This window comes from Diabrotica virgifera, chromosome 6 (genome assembly GCF_917563875.1).
Source record: "Diabrotica virgifera virgifera chromosome 6, PGI_DIABVI_V3a".
In the NCBI taxonomy this organism is placed as follows: Eukaryota; Metazoa; Arthropoda; class Insecta; order Coleoptera; family Chrysomelidae; genus Diabrotica; species Diabrotica virgifera.
In genome coordinates, this window is record NC_065448.1 from 2,735,877 (window position 1) to 2,755,968 (window position 20,092).

The window sequence follows — 20,092 nt, forward strand, 5'->3', positions numbered from 1 at the left end:
AATTAGCGCAGCGCAAAAAAATGTGTTCATTTGATTTTGAAGTTCGCATAAAAAATGCATAAGTGACCCAAATCCGGATAGGGCCGTGCATTGATTTTACATTTGCAACGTTAAAACGGTAATAATAAACCGCAAAACTATTCAAAGAAGTTATTGTAAAGTTTACTCTTCTTAAAATGTAACTTTTTGAGTTATGTCACTATTTCAGTAAGATATTTTTTCATTAAATAGACTAACTAGGGATTATAACAACCTCAACACTGACCCAACTTAAAATGTGCCATTGCTGATAACATGAACGAGCCCTGGTCCTATCAAACGTTTGACGCAAACTGATTGGTGTCTGTAATGCAGCCAATATTTGGGACTAATCATCACATAATACAATAACGACACTTCCGGAATCTTCAAGCCTAATTTTCAATTTTGAGTTATGCCGGTATTGATGCTGAAAAGAATGTGTATTTTAACATTTACATCTACTAATAGTCCAAAACACGTATTTTTTTAGTTGTGCCACTAGGCAGGTCATGAGCGATATAGGTGTTAATAATATATTTTTTGTCGATAAGATATTGACGTTCAGGCTTTATTAATTTTTAAACGAGTTATTGCCTATTTAGAAAAATCCTCTATATATGTGCGATACAGCTTTTTAAAAGCCCTTTAAACTGTCACTAAAATTTCACTAATGAAACATAACATTCAATTTGGGAACAATCCAATTTTTAGCAATTAGCGCAGCGCAAAAAATGTGTCCGTTTGATGTTGAAATTCGCATACAAAATGCATAAGTGACCCAAATCCGGATAGGGTCGAGCATTAATTTTGCATTTGCAACGCTAAAACGGAAATAATAAAACGCAAAACTAGTCAAAGAGGTTCGTTGCAAAGTTTCCTCTTGTTAAAATGCAAATGGAGCCTGTAACGAAATGTTGTAAGGGTCGTAATGCAGTTTCCTTCCTTAAAACACTTATCCTTGTTTGAGGAACAACGTAATTTATCTACTATTATGTCAAATAATAGCTTTATAATAGAATGTAGCAGGGTAGGCAGATAGAGCGCGCAAAACAGTATTGCTACCTGGGAGCATATATTTACAAATGCTCCTATTAGACTAAGAGCCGCTATAGGTGAAATTTCTTAATCATTTTAGACACGATGGGACCCTATAACTTAAATAGTAGAACCTAAAAGAACCATTTGAACACTGTGCCGTCACTTTTCAGTGACACATGCGTCGACAGTGGCGCATCAAACTTTCCACTTCTGGACGGGATAAATAAATTAAAAGTTACCCCCTCCCTTACTAACAGAATTAATTTTTTTTTATTTTTTTTAAGTTCTATGTGATTAACACATAAAATTCAGCGTAATTTTAACCCACCACCCCCTTCCCCCTACCCCCACCATCAAAAACTTCATTTTTCGTTTTTATTTTTTTTGGTGGGATGAAATCAATTTTAAAATTTCAAAAAATTCACAAGCATAGCTGAGGATTTTATAAAACATGCCTATTTTTTATAGACCCATAGGCAGAGTGTACATAACCTCAAAAAATTAAAAAAAAAATTTTTGTCAAAAAAGCGTATAACTTTTTTGAGGAATAGCTACAGATCCAATTTTTTCTTAATTTTGTGTGTTTTATCAAACACTATATTTTTAATTTTTTTCAGATTTTTCTGTAAGGCTCCCCACCTTCAAAAATCCGAAAAACTGTTTTTTGGGGGTTTTGGGGGATTTTCCCTATTTTATAGACTTCATAATATATCAAATTAATTTTGTTTTTGAAGATATTCTTCTTTAGCGACGAATCGATTGAGGGTAAAATTGTACATCAACCACGCGCCTGCGCACACTGACAGTATGTAGTTCATTGCTAATCTTTCAATATAGGTATGTATGACAATGTATGTATCTGTAACCGTGCAAATAAGTCATTAAAAGAATATATTAGTGGTTTTAGGAAATGTATTATTTATTATAATTCTTGTGTTTTTGGATTTGTGTTTCCCTGTAGTAAAATAATAAAATATGTAGGCATAACATGTTTACAGTTTGTCGCCGTGTTGTGTAATTATATCCGAAACTTACGTGTCAATTCAAGTGGCTCGATGGCGTAGTTGGCAGAGCGGTGGGACAGAAAACGGAAGCACACGGAAGGTCGCGGGTTCTAATCCTAGGTCCTAGACGATTCATACTTTTTTTATTTTTCGTTATTTTAATAAAAATTTTTTGGAAGTGGTAGATAAGAAAGTTGGTTTAATTTTTAAATAAAATACAAATAACCTGTTAAGTATATTTACTTCGTTTAAATTACCTATATAAGTAATAGAAGAATATCTTCTTACGTGCGTACAAAGTACACACACATTATTTTTATAGGTTATATGTAACTTGAAGTAAGTGAGTCCTTAAGAATATTTAAAAATCAGAAAAACACGTTCAAACCCCCAAAACCCCCTTAAAAAACAGTTTTTTGGATTTTTAAAGGTGACCAGGGTTACAGAAAAATCTGAAAAAAATTAGAAATATAGTGTTTGATAGAATACACAAGACTAAGAAAAAATTAGATCTGCAGCTATCCCCAAAAAAAAGTTAAATAGTTTTTTCCAAAAAAAAAATTTTTTTTTAATTTTTTGAGGTTATGTACACTCAACCTACAGGTCTATAAAAAATAGACGTGTTTTATAAAAGCCTTAACTATGCTTGTGAATTTTTTGAAATTTTAAAATTGATTGCATCCCACAAAAAAAATAAAATCGAAAAATAAAGTTTTTGATGGTGGGGGCAGGGAGAAGGGGGTGGTGGGTTAAAATTACGATGAATCTTATGTCTTAATCACATAGAACTTAAAAAAATGAAAAAAATTAAATTCTGGTAATAAGGGAGGGTATTTTTTAATTTATGTATCCCGTCCATAAGTGGAAAGTTTGATGCGCCACTGTCGACGCATGTGCCACTGAAAAGTGACGGCACAGTGCTCAAACGTTTTCTTTTAGGTTCTACTATTTAAGTTATAGGGTCCCGTCGTGCCTAAAATGATTAAGAAATTTCACCTATAGCGGCTCCTAGTCTATATACTACGGCACCAGAGGGCCGAAATCGGTTAGCCTTTGGAATACACTATTACGCTACAAACCCTTATTGATTTCGGCACCTATTAAATTATAAACTTCTAGTAAATTTTGGTGTCTAAAATTTCTAGTAAAGTGGTAAAGTTTTTATTGCAATTAATATTATTGTAGGTATTGTATATTATTTATATTTCAATTTATTGCTGGAAAAACAGGATTAGAAATGTCTTTTCTTTTCTGAAAAATGTCTTTCGCAGAGCCAATTAGTCAGACTTGTTTGCGATTGATTGCAGATTCATAGTCAGAAATTTCTTATTGCATAACATAACTACTATAATATTATTTTTATAGATACATAGGTACATTTTGTTGCTTTACTTTTGTTTTTTTTTTCATAGAAATATCTAAACTGCAATTAACCTAGCATATTTAAGAATGTGTTTTTTGACCCTTACCCGAGAAACAAATAAAACAGAAATTGTAAAAAAGCCATTGAATAAAAAAGGAATAAATATTTTTTATTTTTATTTATTTATAGGTACAGATATAATTACTCGTATACACTGCGTCCATAAAGTATCGCATAAATTCATTATTAATGAATAAACATTATTAGAAATTATCGAAACAGGTCGATTTTTGATTTTAATTTATGATATTTGGCATATATATATCATACTAGTGACGTCATCCGTCTGGACGTGATGACGGAATCGATGATTTTTTAAAGGAGAATAGTAGTCGTGCTAGCTCATTTAAAAGGCGATTTAATTCTCTATTCAATAATATAAACACTAACATAATTATTTATACAGGGTGTCCAATTTTTTTATATTAAATTAATTAACACAAAAAGACAAATGTGCGTAATTTAGTTAATTAAAAATACATTTTACTGCTGTCATAAAACAGAAATAAAATTTTTTATTTGGCAAATAAACATTGCCTTTCGCTTAAATTAAATGTTCAAACTGTCAAGAGGCAGGTGGGTGGTAGCTTAAACATTGAAGTTAAGCCAAAAGTAATGTTTATATTTAAAATAAACATTTTATTTCTGTTTTCTGACAGCAGTAGAATGTATTTTGAATTAAATAATCTACACAAAGTCTTATTTTTGTGTCCAATTTAATTAAAAAATTGTTTTTGAATACCCTGTATAAATAATTATGTTCATGTTTATATTACTGAATAGAGACTTGAATTGCCTTTCAAATGAGCTATCACACGATCCCTATTCTTATTGAAAAAGTCATCAATTACGTCATCACGTCCAGACGGATGACGTCACTAGCATGATATATACGTCAAAAAATCATAAATTAAAATCAAAAATCGACCTGTTACTTATAAATAAATAAAAATAAAAAATACTTATTCGTTTTTTATTCATAGGCGTTTTTTTAATTTTTGTTTTATTTTTTGTTTCTCGGGTTAGGGCCAAAAAAACCCATTTTTAAGTATGCTAGGTGTATTGCAGTTTCGACATTTCTATTTGAATACAATAAATTGAAATATACAATACTTACAATAATATTAATTGCAATAAAAACTTAGACACCATAATTTAATAGATGTCTTATAATTTAATAGGTGCCGAAATCAATGAGGGTTTGTAGCGTAATAGTGTTTTTCACAGGCTAACCGATTTCGGCACTCTGGTGCCGTAGTATAGGAGCATTTGTAAATATGCTACCGGCCTCATGCCAAGAGTTCGGAGCCGTTTTTTAATTATTAACAATGCAGTGCAAAAACGCTTGCACTTCAAATCTTAAAAGATTACAACTTAATTCTTGTTCTCTATTTCTTAAGTCTTTACTTATTTACATTGAATATTAATTTGTTTTGTTGTATAATCCACGTTTACAATAATTGTGTGATCTATTTGATTTAAAATGGATTCAGGATTTTTTTATACTTTGGCAACTATGTCAATTAGATCTCTGGCGTAGATAATGACGTGCAACGGTGTGCGCATGCGCCAGGGAATGTAAAAATTCACCCTCGTGCGTAAAGAAGTATAACTTCAATATTTTTTATTTAACAGCCAATTTCAAAACTAAACAGTTTTCCCATTCCCTTAGGGCAAAATATTTAGCTACTACATTGTCGTATTTTGACGTTTATTTGTGTCAGTCGTAATGAATTGTCAATATTGAGGTTAATGCCCCTTGCTAAGTTACCACAATAATCTCAATATAATATAATGTATGTATTTATGTATCTAAATATATACAATGTATGTTCCTTATGTCCAGCTGAACGATTTACGTACTGTATAAGAAAATATTTCACAGACTCAAAAGAGGAGCTTATTCAGCGTGTTTTTCTGGTGATAGCGCAACAGTCCAATAACCACACTTGGCACTTGGCTTAGTGAACGAGCAATATTGGTTGCAAAAATACATATGTCGATGATCTTAATGTGTCCATTTAGAATTTTCTTCCAACAAGTCTGTTTTTGTTCAAATTAATTAAAACAATTAAACCAGAATGACGCAGTCAACTTGTCTATCCTACAATATCCCAAAGAGCTTTTGAATTTACTAGAATTGTCTGCACTTTCACCTCACTGTATACACAAATCACAAACCTATTACATTATTTTCATTTTTGGATTTCAAAACAAATCAGGATTAGTAATGCTGAAAACATTCTATGTTCTCGAATGTATTGATTAGATGCTAAAATATAAAACTACATAATGTAAGACCAATTTTATGAGTCTTGCCGATAATTATGCATTTAATTGCATCGACCATAACAAACGTGGATTTTTATGGTGATGTTAAGAACAGAAATATCAACTTGACCGATATTCTCTAACATTATGATTAGTATTGGCTAGGAGCGTGTGAACATCACTCAGATGTTGAATAATATGGAGGTTTTGTATAAAAAACTGCATAATTTTAGATCAAAATATCTACAGAATCTGAAAGTGAGTTTTTGTTAGTAACATTTTTTTCTGTCTTTTGTGCTTTAGATGTTTAAATATAAATGGTTGCATGTTAAAATGTTTATTAAGTACTATAACTAGAATAATTCTTACCTTATATCTTTTAAAGTGGGTTTTCCTCACTTGCAAATAAATATTATATCGCCATATTTAAAGAGCTCCCTTAGGAATCCTTTTTCGATAAGATGTTTGTGGAACCATTATAGCCTTACTTTGGGAGTTAGTTCAGAATTATCCTCATTAGTGCCTAGTTTTTTCTATTATTTTTTTCTCCTTTATATCTTCGTACTGTACGTTTCAAGAAACCTTCATCATCTCTTTGATATTACAAAACTCTGCGTGGAACTTGAAGAAAATTCTAAAGAAATAGAGCGTCAACGTAAATAAAACCAAAGCCCTATAGACCAGTAAGGATCTGTTTTTAGGTGGATGTGAGAGGTGGCATTCAGATTTTTGCGGATAAAGTTAGGTGATAACTTCGTTAATAATAATTGAATTATGCTCCTTGTCAAATATGCCCGGAACATTAATAAAAAAAATAAAATATTTAAAAATTTCAAAAAATTTGGTTTTTTTTTTTTAATTTTTTTGCTTATAACTTAAAAACTATTCATTTTAGAACAAAGTCGTATAGAAATAAAACAAAGATAATTAAATTTTCTATCAGATGCGATTGGTTAAAAATGTCTTTATTTATCACCCTTGCTTCAAAATAGCAATACATATAAAATAAGGGGGCAAAACAAGCCTGTCCTTATTCAATGATTTTCCATCACTTAGGTTACACTTGGAACCTTCCTAATTCGCTTAGAAAATTTTTGTAATGTGCTTAAACCGTACACCAAATTTAATTAAAATTGACTTACTAGATTTTGCATAATAATTTTGCAATCTAAACTTTTTTTAAAAAATTAAAAATTTTTAAAATCTTGCAAAACAAAAACTAGAACATACAAAGATTTGTCAATTTTTTTACATATAAAGAAGTACTCCACCTATCTAATGCACTTTACAGAATTGAAATCGGATTATTTAAGCAACCTTAGCAATGTTTTAAAGTTATAAACAATTTTTTGGCTTATAAACAAATTAGTGCTGTGGCCAGGAGGGGGTGCTACAGGCTCCTTTATTTAGATGGACTTACCCAAGTTTTTTATGTATTTTGACCCGTATAACACGAATTTTTTAGGTAACAGTTGATCCGGATGTCGATAAGATTGTTATAAACAAAGAACTTAAGGAATTACATAACATCGATTTTTCGCAAAATAAAACATTTTTTTTGTATTTCTTGGGTAATTTTAAGCAAAAAATTTTCTTACAAGTTTTTTTGTAGGATGCATAGTTTTCGAGATAAACGCGGTGGAACTTTCAAGAAATCGAAAAATTGCAATTTTTGAACGCGAATAACGTTTGATTAAAAAATAAAATAGCAATTCTGCTGACAGCATTTGAAAGTTTAAGTCAAATTATACCGGTTTGAATTATTTGCATTGCTAAAAATTAATTTTTTTATTATTAAACAAAGCTATTTGTTTATAAGCCAAAAAATTGTTTATAAATTTAAAGCATTGCTGAGGCCCCTTAAATAATCCGATTTTAATTATGTAAATTGTATTAGATAGGTAGAGCACCTCTTTATATGTAAAAAAATTAGCCAACTTCTAAATGGTCTACTTTTTGTTCAGAAAGATTTTAAAAAATTTGAACTTTTTTAAAAACATTTAGATTGCAAATTTATTATGCAAAATTTATTAAATCGATTTTAATGAAATTTGGTACACCATTATAGTATGTTACAAAGAATTTTATAAGAGAATTACTAAGGTTCTAAGTGCCACCAAAGTGGTTAAAAGATATTGAATAACAACAGACTTATTTTGCCCCCTTATTTTGTATTTATTGCTATATTGCAGAAAAGGTAATACCTTAAGACATTTTTGACCAGTCGTATATCATACAAAATTCAATTATCTTTATTTTATTTCTGTACGACTTTGTTCCAAAACGAACCGTTTTAAAGTTATAAGCGAAGAAAGTAGAAAAAAATCGATGTTTTTCGAAATTTTTAAATATTTTAATTTTTTTATTAATGTTCCGGGCATATTTGAGAAGGAGCATAAGTCAATTATTATTGTTGAAGTTGTCACCTAACTTTATCTGCAAAAATCCGAATGCCACCTCTCACATCCAAAAATAGACGTTTTTTCGCAGATCCTTACTGGTCTACTAATACAAGGAAGGAAATAACAAAAATTTGACGATAGGCGAAAGGCGACGCTAATATCGAAGTTGTAAAATATACCTGGGCGTACAGATAATTGGAAAAACATCCATAGGGAAGTAAAGTTTAAAATATGTAAAAACATCATACGATCAATAGCAACATATGGAGCAGAAACATGGATCATTAGAGAAAAAAAAAAACCTTATTAATACCTAGAAAGCCGAGAAAATACATTTTTTTAAGGTATACCGATTTTGAACTTTGAATGATTTTTATGATGAATGGTGATTATTGATCATTACATTATGATGATGAATTTACATAGTTTATTTTTGAATACTCGTACCTAAAGCATTCCTAAATAATATTTTTTATAATGAAAATAGGAGCAATCTCCCGAAATTTTGTCCAAGGCCTGTGGCAACACTGCTCAAATATTATATTTTCCAGATTTAGCCATACGACTCACACTTACTCTAAGGATAAAATACACTATATAATCCCAGATACCTACGGTACCAAAAGGATTGATAGACAATTCACGACTATTAATCTCACTGGTCGTTCTTTACCATAAAGATTAACCTTTCTACCATCAATGGGTAGGTACGCATGGATTATTATCTAGTAAAATACAAATTTTTATATCTTTATTGTATCCCAAATTTGAAACGTGACTTTTCATGAGATAAGGTTTATACCCAGTGTAATGTATTTGCATTTTTAAATATCATTTTTGTTCTTGAATTGAGAAAAATATTTCCATTGTTTATGGTTCCACCGGTACCCAAACAAATGCGCCTGCAGATTATTTTTCAGAGAAGGGTGTTTTATTAGATTTTATGGCTTCTTTCAATTCTTTGGAAGCGGTTGTCGTGTAATTTAGTGTTGTACTGATGGCTTAAAGTTTAGAGTTAACAGAAAAAAATAATAAATAATAAAAAAATACTTATAGACCAAATACAATAGGGGGTCCATGGACCCGTTGACATCCGCGCCTGATTGTAGTGGCACTGAAGAGAGATATATATTAAATATAATAATTGTTCGAAAAGGACTAACAAAGGCGCCAAAGAATAGAATAAGAAAATTGATATTGTAGAGACAATAACGCCGAATGGATGAAACAAAAAAGAGTAAGTAAAATCAGGAAAACAGGGAACTTCATCTTTCCCTCGTAAAATAATTGGATATTGCTCATTTCTTCAAAAATGCTGTTGAATTTATTTTTGTTGCATATTTCTCTTGATTTCTGGTACATATCCAAGTAATCAATCCTGCGATTTAACAATCTTAGATTATAGAAATAATACCTCACCTCAGTATTTCCATAGATCAGTCAATGTGTTCACCGTTCCAATGAAAGATATTTATCAATAATCAATTTATTGTACAACGTCGACAAAAATAGATTCTGCTCTGACTTAGTATGTATTACCATAATAAATAAACTCGGCAGATAGAAAACAATCTAATTTTTACAATCGACATCACACCAACGATTGCCAATACAAGATAATAAAAAATCCCACATATAAGTACCATTATTTATAGATAAACTGTGTTTTTTATTATGTACTCGTATACATACATCGTCACTAGTAAATAGGTTAAAGCAATTTATTCTTTTTTGTATATCTATAAACGATTTTTTTTATCTTTATTTGTACATACATAATCGATTCTCTTCTACCTTACGGTGTTGAGGTACCCCAATCTATCCTGTGGAAAAATCATCTATTTCATGTGAAACTTACCTTTAAGATATAAGGTCTTAACGTATAACTTCGTTAATGTGAGTAAAAATATAACTTCTACTATTTTGCCGCAACAAGATCCCATTTTCTATCTCCCTAACTCAAGAAAATTCTCGAATTCATTCTTTATAAGACCAATCGATAAATCTGAACTGATCCAAACCATTAATAGTATCAAAAGCAAATCATCCTGTAGCACTGATGGACTATCCATAAAAATCTTCTCAAATATCACAGAAAATGTGTTGGAAATCCTCGTCTCACTAATTAATGATTCCTTTGAAAGAGGCAAATTCCCAGAGTGCCTAAAGATAGCCATTATTATTCATCTTCATAAGGGTGGTGAAGAATCTAATGCTTGCAACTATAGACCTATTGCCTTACTACCGGTACTCTCCAAAATTATTGAGAGACTCATAAAAACCCGACTTATGTCCTTTCTCATTGATAACAACATCTTATCCCAAAATCAGTTCTGCTTTTTAACTAATAAATGTACCACTAATGCCATGTTTTCTGTACTTCATGAGGTTTACCAAGCACTAAACAATAATCTTTATACTGCCACTGTTTTCTGTGACCATGCCAACTTTTGATTGTGTAAATCACGACATTTTGGTTAAAAAACTGAATTTCTATGGAATTCGAGTTATTTCTTCGAATTGGTTCCAATCTTACTTGAATAATAGGAAACAACTAGTTAGAGCAAATGATACTGACTCTAGTCTCAAAAATATTGTATGTGGAGTACCACACGGTTCAGTATTGGGTCTTCTACTGTTCCTTATCTTTATAAATGACATCACTAATTTAAAAATCGATGGAAAAAATTTTCTTTTTGCTGATTATACCAGTATCACTTGGGGTAACTCAACTATTGCATCTCTTCATGCAACTATAACTTCTGATTTGCTTACGATAAAAACCTGGACTGACTCTAATTTACTCTCTTTTAACGTGGATAAGACAGTAGAATTATCCTATAAAATTGCTATTCAACCCCTGCTTGTTAATAATAGCCAGATCTCTACCGTTGATTCTGTAAAATTTCTAGGTATTTTTTTAGACCGCAACCTCAAATGGTCCCTTCATATCGATTTGTTAAGTAAGAAACTCGCCTCAGCCTGCTATGCTATAAGATCTGTTTCGAAAGAACTCAATTTAGCATCTTCTAAACTAACATATTTTTCCTTGTTCGAGTCTCATCTTCAATATGGTCTTCCTTTTTGGGGTTCTAGTACAGCTGCCCAATTAGAGGTTATTTTTAAATTACAAAAAAAGCAATAAGGTATCTGTTTGGCCTCAGAAGAACAACACATTGCAGAAGTTACTTCAAAGGTCGCGAATTTTTATCCCTTCCATCTTTATATATTTTAGAAACTGTTTGCTTAATTCGTAAACATATGCATGTCTTTCCAGCAAGGCCTCATCATGACTACTCCACCAGAAATTCAACTTTTGATATCTATTTACCGATCCCGTCCTCTGAGTTAGTAAAGAAATCTATATTATATTCCGCAAAAAAACTATACAACCATCTTCCTTTACAACTCAAATCTACAACATCTTTCCCCAAGTTCCGTAAAATGACAAAAGCTCATCTATCTAAAAGACCATATTATTTAGTAGAAGAGTTTCTTAATGACTAACTAAGAAATTACAGTAATGTAAGTAACCAAACTAATCTATATTTGGGTGTCACATGCAGCAGCTTAAACTTACTAGTTCCTATATCTATAGTTTACTTTGTTGTATGTTCACTTTGCAATTTCTATTAATTGCTGTAATATTATATCGATTTTGTTTTTTTTTTTACTATATTAACTTATATTTTGTATTTTTGTATTTTTTTTATATTGACGATTTATCAAATTTCAGAAAATTGTATTTGTTATTGTTATTATTTATTTATTTTTTCTGATTTTATGTTAAGCTTTGTCCATAAAATTTGTATAATTTTCGGTGACAATAAAGCATATTTCTATTCTATTCTATATCTTATTCAGCTTTTTGAAGGTTCCAAACAACTTCTGAAGGACCATTTCTCAATATCAAGAATAATCACTAAGTATTCTGGAATCTTCTTCTAGCGCCATCTCCGCGATGGAGGTCGGCAATCATCACAGCTATTCGAACTTTAGAGACAGTTGCTCTGAAAAGTTCATTTGATATACAACCGTAACATTCTCTCAGGTTGCTCAGCTACATCTCTCTATGCTTATTTTTCCTTGAATCTTTCCCTGCATAATCAATTGTTGCCAGTTGTATCTCTCTCCACGTGTAATATGTCCGAGATATTCTAATTTTCTTGTTTTGATGATATTTAAGATTTCCATTTCTTTATTCGTCTCTCAGAACCTCTTTGTTTGTGACTTGTTTTGTCCACGATATTTTCAGAATTCTTCTGTACACCCACAGCTCATATGATTCTAGTTTTTTCATTGATGCCGCATTCAAGATCCAAGCTTCCTTTCCATAAAACAGAATCAAGAAAACGTAGCACCTAGCCAACGTAACTCTTAGCTTCTACTTCAAATCTCTTCTGCAGAGCACTTTTCTCATTTTGTTGAAATTTGCTCTAGCGCTAGCCTTTTCTATTCTGATTTTGATTTCCTGGAAGTAATCACCTCCGGAGTGAATCATTGTTTCAAGATATGCATATTAGGTCCGGTTGTTCGAACGCTAATCAAAAATGGAATCAACTGATCATTATCAAATATTTAATTACTGTCACCAACTGTCAATGTCAACTTTGTGAAAACATAATTGATTACAATTATGAGATTTATTAATCAATGATGTTAATATTTGTTAGGTTAATTAATAATTAATAATTAATTAATCAATCAATTATGTTAATTATCATAATGATAATTAACATAATTGATTACAATCAACTGTTTGACGTACCAATGAGGGGTGTTTTTATTTGATAATTGTTAAGGGGGCTTAATTATAATCAACTTCTTGATCAGCGTTTGAACAACCGGGCCTTAGTCTACTCGTCCGACACTGGTTCCGTTTATGAATCGTTAATCGTTTACGAATGATTATATTATCGTTATTTCTTATTATATTCTGGAATAGAAGTGGCCAAATCGATCAGTAGATACTCGATCCGACAAGAAACGGGAAGAAACCAGTCAATACTTGGTCGCTGGTGAGACGGTTTGGCCTTAAGTCAATACTCCAAGACTAGGTTCGGTATATCTTAGTAGATAGACGGAGCGGTTAGCCTTTGATCAATGCCCAAGGCCTTAGTGGAGTTCTTATTCAAATCAGTACTCTGGTAGAGAACGTCGTTTTACATCGTTTCCGGTGATTCATCTCCAGCGCGTATTAATGGTTGTGGAAGATAAGGTGGTAAATGCGTGGATACAGAGCGGTGGCGAAAGTGCTGGCGATGCTATCTGTCAGAAAATGTTCTAACATAACGATAATTATTATTTCTACTTATATAAGAATCTTAATAAAATTCGTCGCCTCCTTGATTATTTCAAAACAAACACATCTGCCTTATGTAGTTTCCAATTTAACTAATTCCGAGAAAACACTGCGTCTGGGTAGCCTCCCTTTTTGATTCGGCGATACAAGGAGCCGTACACTATCAAAACATTCGACTTTATGATACATCCTGTTTCCCAGGAGCTCTATTGAAATTAAGAACAATCTCTATACCTTGCACTTACCATGTGTGATTTAAACTCTCTCGCTGTTCGGATTTATGTTTCCTAAAATCAATAAAGACCTTTTGTCCCTACAGGACACAATTAGAGCTTCTGTTTATTTCTGAAACGTAAATTAGACAATAGGACTTTGATAAATGAGTTCCCCTTCTTTTTGAGAAACCCGAAGGAAAGAAAAATCCTTATGCTTTAGTCGGTTTTCAGTCTCTCAGTAACTTGTTAGCCACCCTGATGGCTAGACGCTCGCGTTTTTAACTCAGAATTTCTCTCGAATGATTACATTCTCACTTCACGGCTCGCAATTTCTTATTACCATTACTCGGTTTTTCACGCTAATTAATTCATTCACTCTTTAAATCAGATGCTTGACTCTTAAATCGCGATTCATGTTACTATCAATTCTATGTACATAGCAAATGTATGTATGTTGTATGTTTCTTGTTTGTAGTAAACCCAATAATAATTATATTGTATAGTACTTGTAAATAATAGTGATTGTGTATAAAAATAAAGAATGTGTGTGTACTTTGTACGCACGGAAGAAGTTATACTTCTATTATATGATTATATGATTATAAACGAAATTAATATACTTTTTATTTATATTTTACTTAAATATAAAACTAATTTATACTTACTACTTCTCAAACATTTTTATTAAAACAGTGCCAAAAATTGAAATAATAAAAGAATAAAACACACACAAACACATTAAAAATGCCACAAATGATTTGTGAACATTAATTGTCGGAAAAATTTTTAACTAAATACATATTTTCTGAAAATAAAATTATATAATAAATATACTTACAATCATAAAATGTATAAAAAAAATAAAAAAATAAAAGTTTCTATTGGGATTTAAACCAACTTACCAGCGCGGCTGGTATTGGCGTTGTATTGGGGTTCACTCGCATTAAACGCTTTGCCACGGAGACAGTGTGTCATTATGTGCGAAGATCGACTAACTAAACGGATTAAACTTTTGAGATTTTTGAATTATGTAAATCAAATTATTTTGATTTTGAATTGAAATGATTTAGAATTGAAAAAATACAACAAAACATAGAGTAAGAAAACAATATATTAGGTGAATATTGATAGAAATTTTGATGGTAATCAAATTATGTAGGTACCTATGATACATTTACAATTATTACGTACCTGTTGCTTTAAAAACTATTTAAAAATCACTACAATTATAAACTTTTTTGTTTCTGTCCTCACAACAATAAAACTAATATATTATACATTTGTTTACCTTCATATTGAACAATTATTTATTATTGACAGATCATTTCAACAGTTAAACACAACAATATAAAAAGGCAGTATAACCATTAACTAACTTTTTGTTTGTTGTTTCTCTTCCTACAAATTTTAAAACGCAACAACCATGCATATCCAAACCACAGTCCCACAGCTGTACCACAGCTGCCATATTGGATAATTTTTGTCATGTCATTTGAACATCCAATCAGAACAAAGTTGTAATGCGACTGCGCCGGAATCAAAGGTTTTAATCCTATTAAAATTCATCCTCATATCGCGCGTAAAGAAGTATAACTTCAAAAATAATTATCCACATGTATTTGAATCATTTCAACAACGATTTACACATTGCTTCGACTCGACAAAGAATATCAAAGTCTAATTATATCAGCCACTATCGAATCTGGTTCCCCTCTTGTGTGAAGAACAAGAGATATTCACCAGGTCCTTTTACCATTGGTGAAGAGTCCTGCACACTATCGTTACACTATATAAAATGTGTTCAGTTTTTTTCTTGCTTGACTTGGATAAAATGTTAGACCCAATACGAGTTCCTATGTAGCCTTGATGGAGTAAATTTAATATAGCGGATGAAGTGGCTCTGCTTATAATATCGATGAATTGTTAAAAAATCATAGTTTATGGGTGGATTTCCTTTTCTTTGTATAAATATGTAACCGCTTTTTCCAAAAGTACACTTACTACAATATTTATTATATAAAATTGACCACATGTTTTCTTTGTTTTCAGGGCTCTGCTGATTCTAACTATTCTCAACCATCATCAGATCTCTCGCTTGACGAAGAAAAGGAGACGTTACGCCGTGAAAAGGAACGACAAGCCCTTAGTCAACTCGAAAAAGCAAGGGTAAGTTTCACATCTCTGATGTTTATGTTAAAAGTAACAGGGCCGTCGCTAAAGTGTTGGCCGCCCGTGTGCAACTTAATATTTACCGCTCCCTTCCAACACTTCAGTCGTTTCAACATAGGTACTAGTTTTTAAAGAAATGTGCAAGAGATACATAACAATAATAATTTGTAAAATTTAGATATGCTATTTATACCCCAGGCTGTGGGTAAAAAATAGGTCGATTTCAGGATATAATTCAGGAATTTTTGAAACCTATCAGGTGTTGTAAAGGACGATGCCAGGAATAACTTCTACTAAAATGTAACCAAAAATATTGTGCGCTTTTTTTTTAATTGCGATTTTCATTTGTTAAATTTGCAATTTTTAATCATTTTTAATTTTGCAGCTTAGGATATTGATTTTAGAGAAATACTTTTTAATAGAAAGTTGTAGTAAATTAAAAAACCTACAATTTGAGGTACGGTAAGTTTAATTTGGTTAATTGGTTATTGCAAAACAGCCTGCGAAAAGTCCAAAATCGCCGTTTTTTACAATTGCATTATTTATTGTACAAATATTTTTTTTTATTTTTTAAAGCTTTAAAATGAAGATCTTTCAGTTCCAAACATAAAAAAAATTGTAAAGCCAGATTAACGAATTTGTTGCTTAGATATCATAAATTGTTTATCCCAAGAGGTCAAATGTCGAAGGTTATAACTTTTTGAAAAAAAATCGTAGAGAGTTGGTGAAACATCTAATCTCCTTCTAAAGAGTTGTATTTTCATATTCTGATGTAAATAAATGCGTAAAACATTTTTAAAACTCTAATTTTTGGGTTTGAAAATAAGGGGCCAAATTTCGTTATAAACATTTAGAGCTGAAGCGGCCCTGTACATCCTATGAGTTTTTAACTTACAGATTATTGTTGCTAAAGATGAAACAAAGATTTATAAAAAAAATAAAAAATTTCTACGGCCAACTGAAGCCGAGATAATTTTTAGGTTTGAAAATAAGGGGGCAAATTTCGTTATAAACATTTAGAGCTGAAGCGGCCCTGTACATCCTATGAGTTTCTAACTTACAGATTATTGTTGCTGAAGACAAAACGAAGATTTATAAAAAATAAAAAATTTTACAACCAACTGAAGCCGAGATAATTGTTTTTTTTTTCTTAAGTCGTAGTGCCTTTATTTATAACAATTAAGAAATTATTTTACAGTCATTGACTAAAGAAAGACTTATATTATCTTAAAATAAAAATTATTATAAAATATAATTACATTTAATTATTAAAAATTATTTTTAAATTCGGTGCTTTTGCGAGCGGCCGAATTTTGCAAATTGAATGGCTCGCTTAAAATCCGCGCGGTCGGAAAATTTTTACGTAACTTGTATTAAATTTTGACAGAAAACAATTTAATAATATTACCATTATAATATACAGTCTATTTACCACTGTATTTGTTTTTCTTGATAAACTTTTATAGAAATAATATTACAAAAATGATACATATATATGAAATATATAACTATATTTTTTATTTTTTCATTGTTATATAAATATAACAATAATAATGTTACTTCTTACTATAATATACAATATAAAACTTTTTTTTTCTTGTAGTGACTATTCTTTTTGGATTTCACATATAAAAGTTTATCAAGAAAAATAAATACAGTGGTAAATAGACTGTATATTATAATGGTAATATTATTAAATTGTTGTCTGTCAAAATTTAATACAAGTTACGTAAAAATTTTCCGAGCGCGCGGATTTGAAGCGAGCCGGGCGATTTGCAAAATTCGGCCGCTTGCAAAAGCACCGATTTTAAAAATAATTTTTAATAATTAAATGTAATTATATTTTATAATAATTTTTATTTTAAGATAATATAAGTCCTCCTTTAGTCAATGACTGTAAAATAATTTCTTAATTGTTATAAATAAAGGCACTATGATTTAAGAAAAAAAAACAATTATCTCGGCTTCAGTTGGTTGTAGAAAATTTTAATGTTTTTATAAATCTTCGTTTCGTCTTTAGCAACAATAATCTGTAAGTTAGAAACTCATAGGATATACAGGGTCGCTTCAGGTCTAAATGTTTATAACGAAATTTGCCCCCTTATTTTCAAACCCAAAAATTATCTCGGCTTCAGTCAGTCGTAGAAATTTTTTATTTTTTTATAAATCTTCGCTTCATCTTCCGTAACAATAATATGTAAGTTAAAAACTCATAGGATGTACAGGGCCGCTTCAGCTCTAAATGTTTATAACGAAATTTGCCCCCTTATCTTCAAATCAAAAAATTAGAGGTTTAAAAATGTTTTACGCATTTATTTACATCAGAATATGAAAATATAACTCTTTCGAAGGAGATTGGATATTTCACCAACTTGCTACGATTTTTTTTTTCAAAAAGTTATAGCCTTCGACATTTGACCTCTTGGGATAAACAATTTATAATATCTAAGCAACAAATTCGTTAATCTGGCTCTACAATTTTTATTTATGTTTGGAATCGAAAGATCTTCATTTTAAAGCTTTAAAAAATAAAAAAATGATTTGTACAATAAATAATGCAATTGTAAAAAACGGCGATTTTGGACTTTTCGCAGGCTGTTTTGCAATAAACAATTAACCAAATTAAACTTACCGTATCTCAAATTGTAGGGTTTTTAATTTACTACAACTTTCTATTAAAAAGTTTTTCTCTAAAATCAATATCCTAAGCTACAACATTAAAAATTAATAAAAATTGCAAATTTAACAAATGAAAATCGCAATTAAAAAAAAAGCGCACAATATTTTTGGTTACATTTTAGTAGAAGTTATTCCTGGCATCGTCCTTTACAACACCTGAGAGGTTTCAAAAATTCCTGAATTATATCACGTTTTTTCACCCACAGCCTGGGGTATTAACAGATATTATCTAAGGCCTCGTACAAATGCAGGCGGTTACGCTGCGATTTGGCAGTTTAAGGCAAGCGTCCACAGACCCGCATCGTACGCATCGGACGCATCGTACGCAACGGATTTTAGTTTGCCTTGTACAGAAACTTATGTAACCGCGTCCACTGATCCGCATCGTACGGATCGCATTATCGATTGTCAAACTAAAATCCGTTGCGTACGATGCGTACGATGCGGGTCTGTGGACGCTTGACTTTAAACGCTGGTAAATCGCGTAAAACTCGCGGTTGCATGTGTACGATGTTAAGAGGTTTTATTTGTTTCTATGTTAATTTGAACCGCGGCGGTTGGGTTTTTCAACTTTGCTCCATGTGGTGAGATTGCTCCAGTCTGAAAAAATTTCTGATTCAGTTTCTTTGCGGATTCCTATTCAAAAATATCCCTTTCAAACAAATCTGAAGGGTGCCAGGCGGAATTTTTGGGCAGAAATTGTTTAAACAAATTTTTTAAACAAATATAGTCTTTTTTGCTTCCATAAATATTTTTTTAGGTTTTTTATGTCATTCTGAACATGAAAGGTATCTTGTAAAAATTTATAGTTTTCGAGTTATAGTAAAGTATCAGTAAAAACGCATATCTAAATTAGTATTTTTGATGTTGTTCTGAAGCTATTTTCTTGTGGCATTTTTACAATTTTAACTATTTATAATGGGAAATAAGCCACAATATTATTAAAAAATGATTTTTATTAACGTTTCGACGCCCAAATCGGGTGCCGTTGTCAAAATACAAAATACTGACACATCAGTATTTTGTATTTTGACAACGGCACCCGATTTGGGCGTCGAAACGTTAATAAAAATCATTTTTTAATAATATTGTGGCTTATTTCCCATTATAAATAGTTAAAATAGTATTTTTGAGGTTGCCAAGTAGTTAAATTGAAGTTTAAACATTCATTTTCAATATTCTGAAGAGAGATCGGGTCTAACTTCAATGTAGGCCGTTGTTTTTTAATTGTTAATTATGCGTAAAATCGCATATGGACCACGTAGATAAAAATATTTTTACGTCCGAAGGCCGCCAGCCACTTTGAATTGAAAAGCATTCCCGGAACTACTTTATGACCACAGCTGCAAAAGGGCAGTTCATATAAATAACATTTTCTGGCATTTTTGTTTAGATTGTTTGGAATATTAGAGTTCATAGAATTATCTGATCTTTACTATTTAATTTTTTAAACTTATTTTCGTTTTAAAAAAAGTATTATCATCAGTGGCCTGCTTTTGGCCGCCCCTATAATCTACCGCCCGTGTGCGATGCACACTTTGCACACATGGTAGCGGCGGCCCTGATAA

At 31.1% G+C, this 20,092-nt stretch overlaps 1 protein-coding gene and 1 long non-coding RNA gene across 7 annotated transcripts in view; one reads left to right on the forward strand and one right to left on the reverse strand.

Moving 5' to 3' along the window:
* The window catches only part of LOC114326320 (uncharacterized), a 70,579-nt gene extending 60,863 nt beyond the window's left edge, over positions 1-9,716 (reverse strand). For both annotated transcript variants that reach the window (XR_003651830.2, XR_007698852.1), the window contains exons 1-2: positions 9,579-9,716; positions 6,127-6,391 (exon numbers count right to left, since the gene is read on the reverse strand). This is a non-coding gene — a long non-coding RNA (uncharacterized LOC114326320). The remainder of the gene's footprint in view (positions 1-6,126; positions 6,392-9,578) is intronic.
* The window catches only part of LOC114326319 (voltage-dependent L-type calcium channel subunit beta-2), a 143,742-nt gene that overhangs the window by 50,283 nt on the left and 73,367 nt on the right, over positions 1-20,092 (forward strand). For all 5 annotated transcript variants that reach the window (XM_028274639.2, XM_028274643.2, XM_050654204.1 and 2 more), the window contains one exon: positions 15,726-15,842. In XM_028274639.2, coding sequence (XP_028130440.1) covers positions 15,726-15,842 — 117 coding nt within the window. The remainder of the gene's footprint in view (positions 1-15,725; positions 15,843-20,092) is intronic.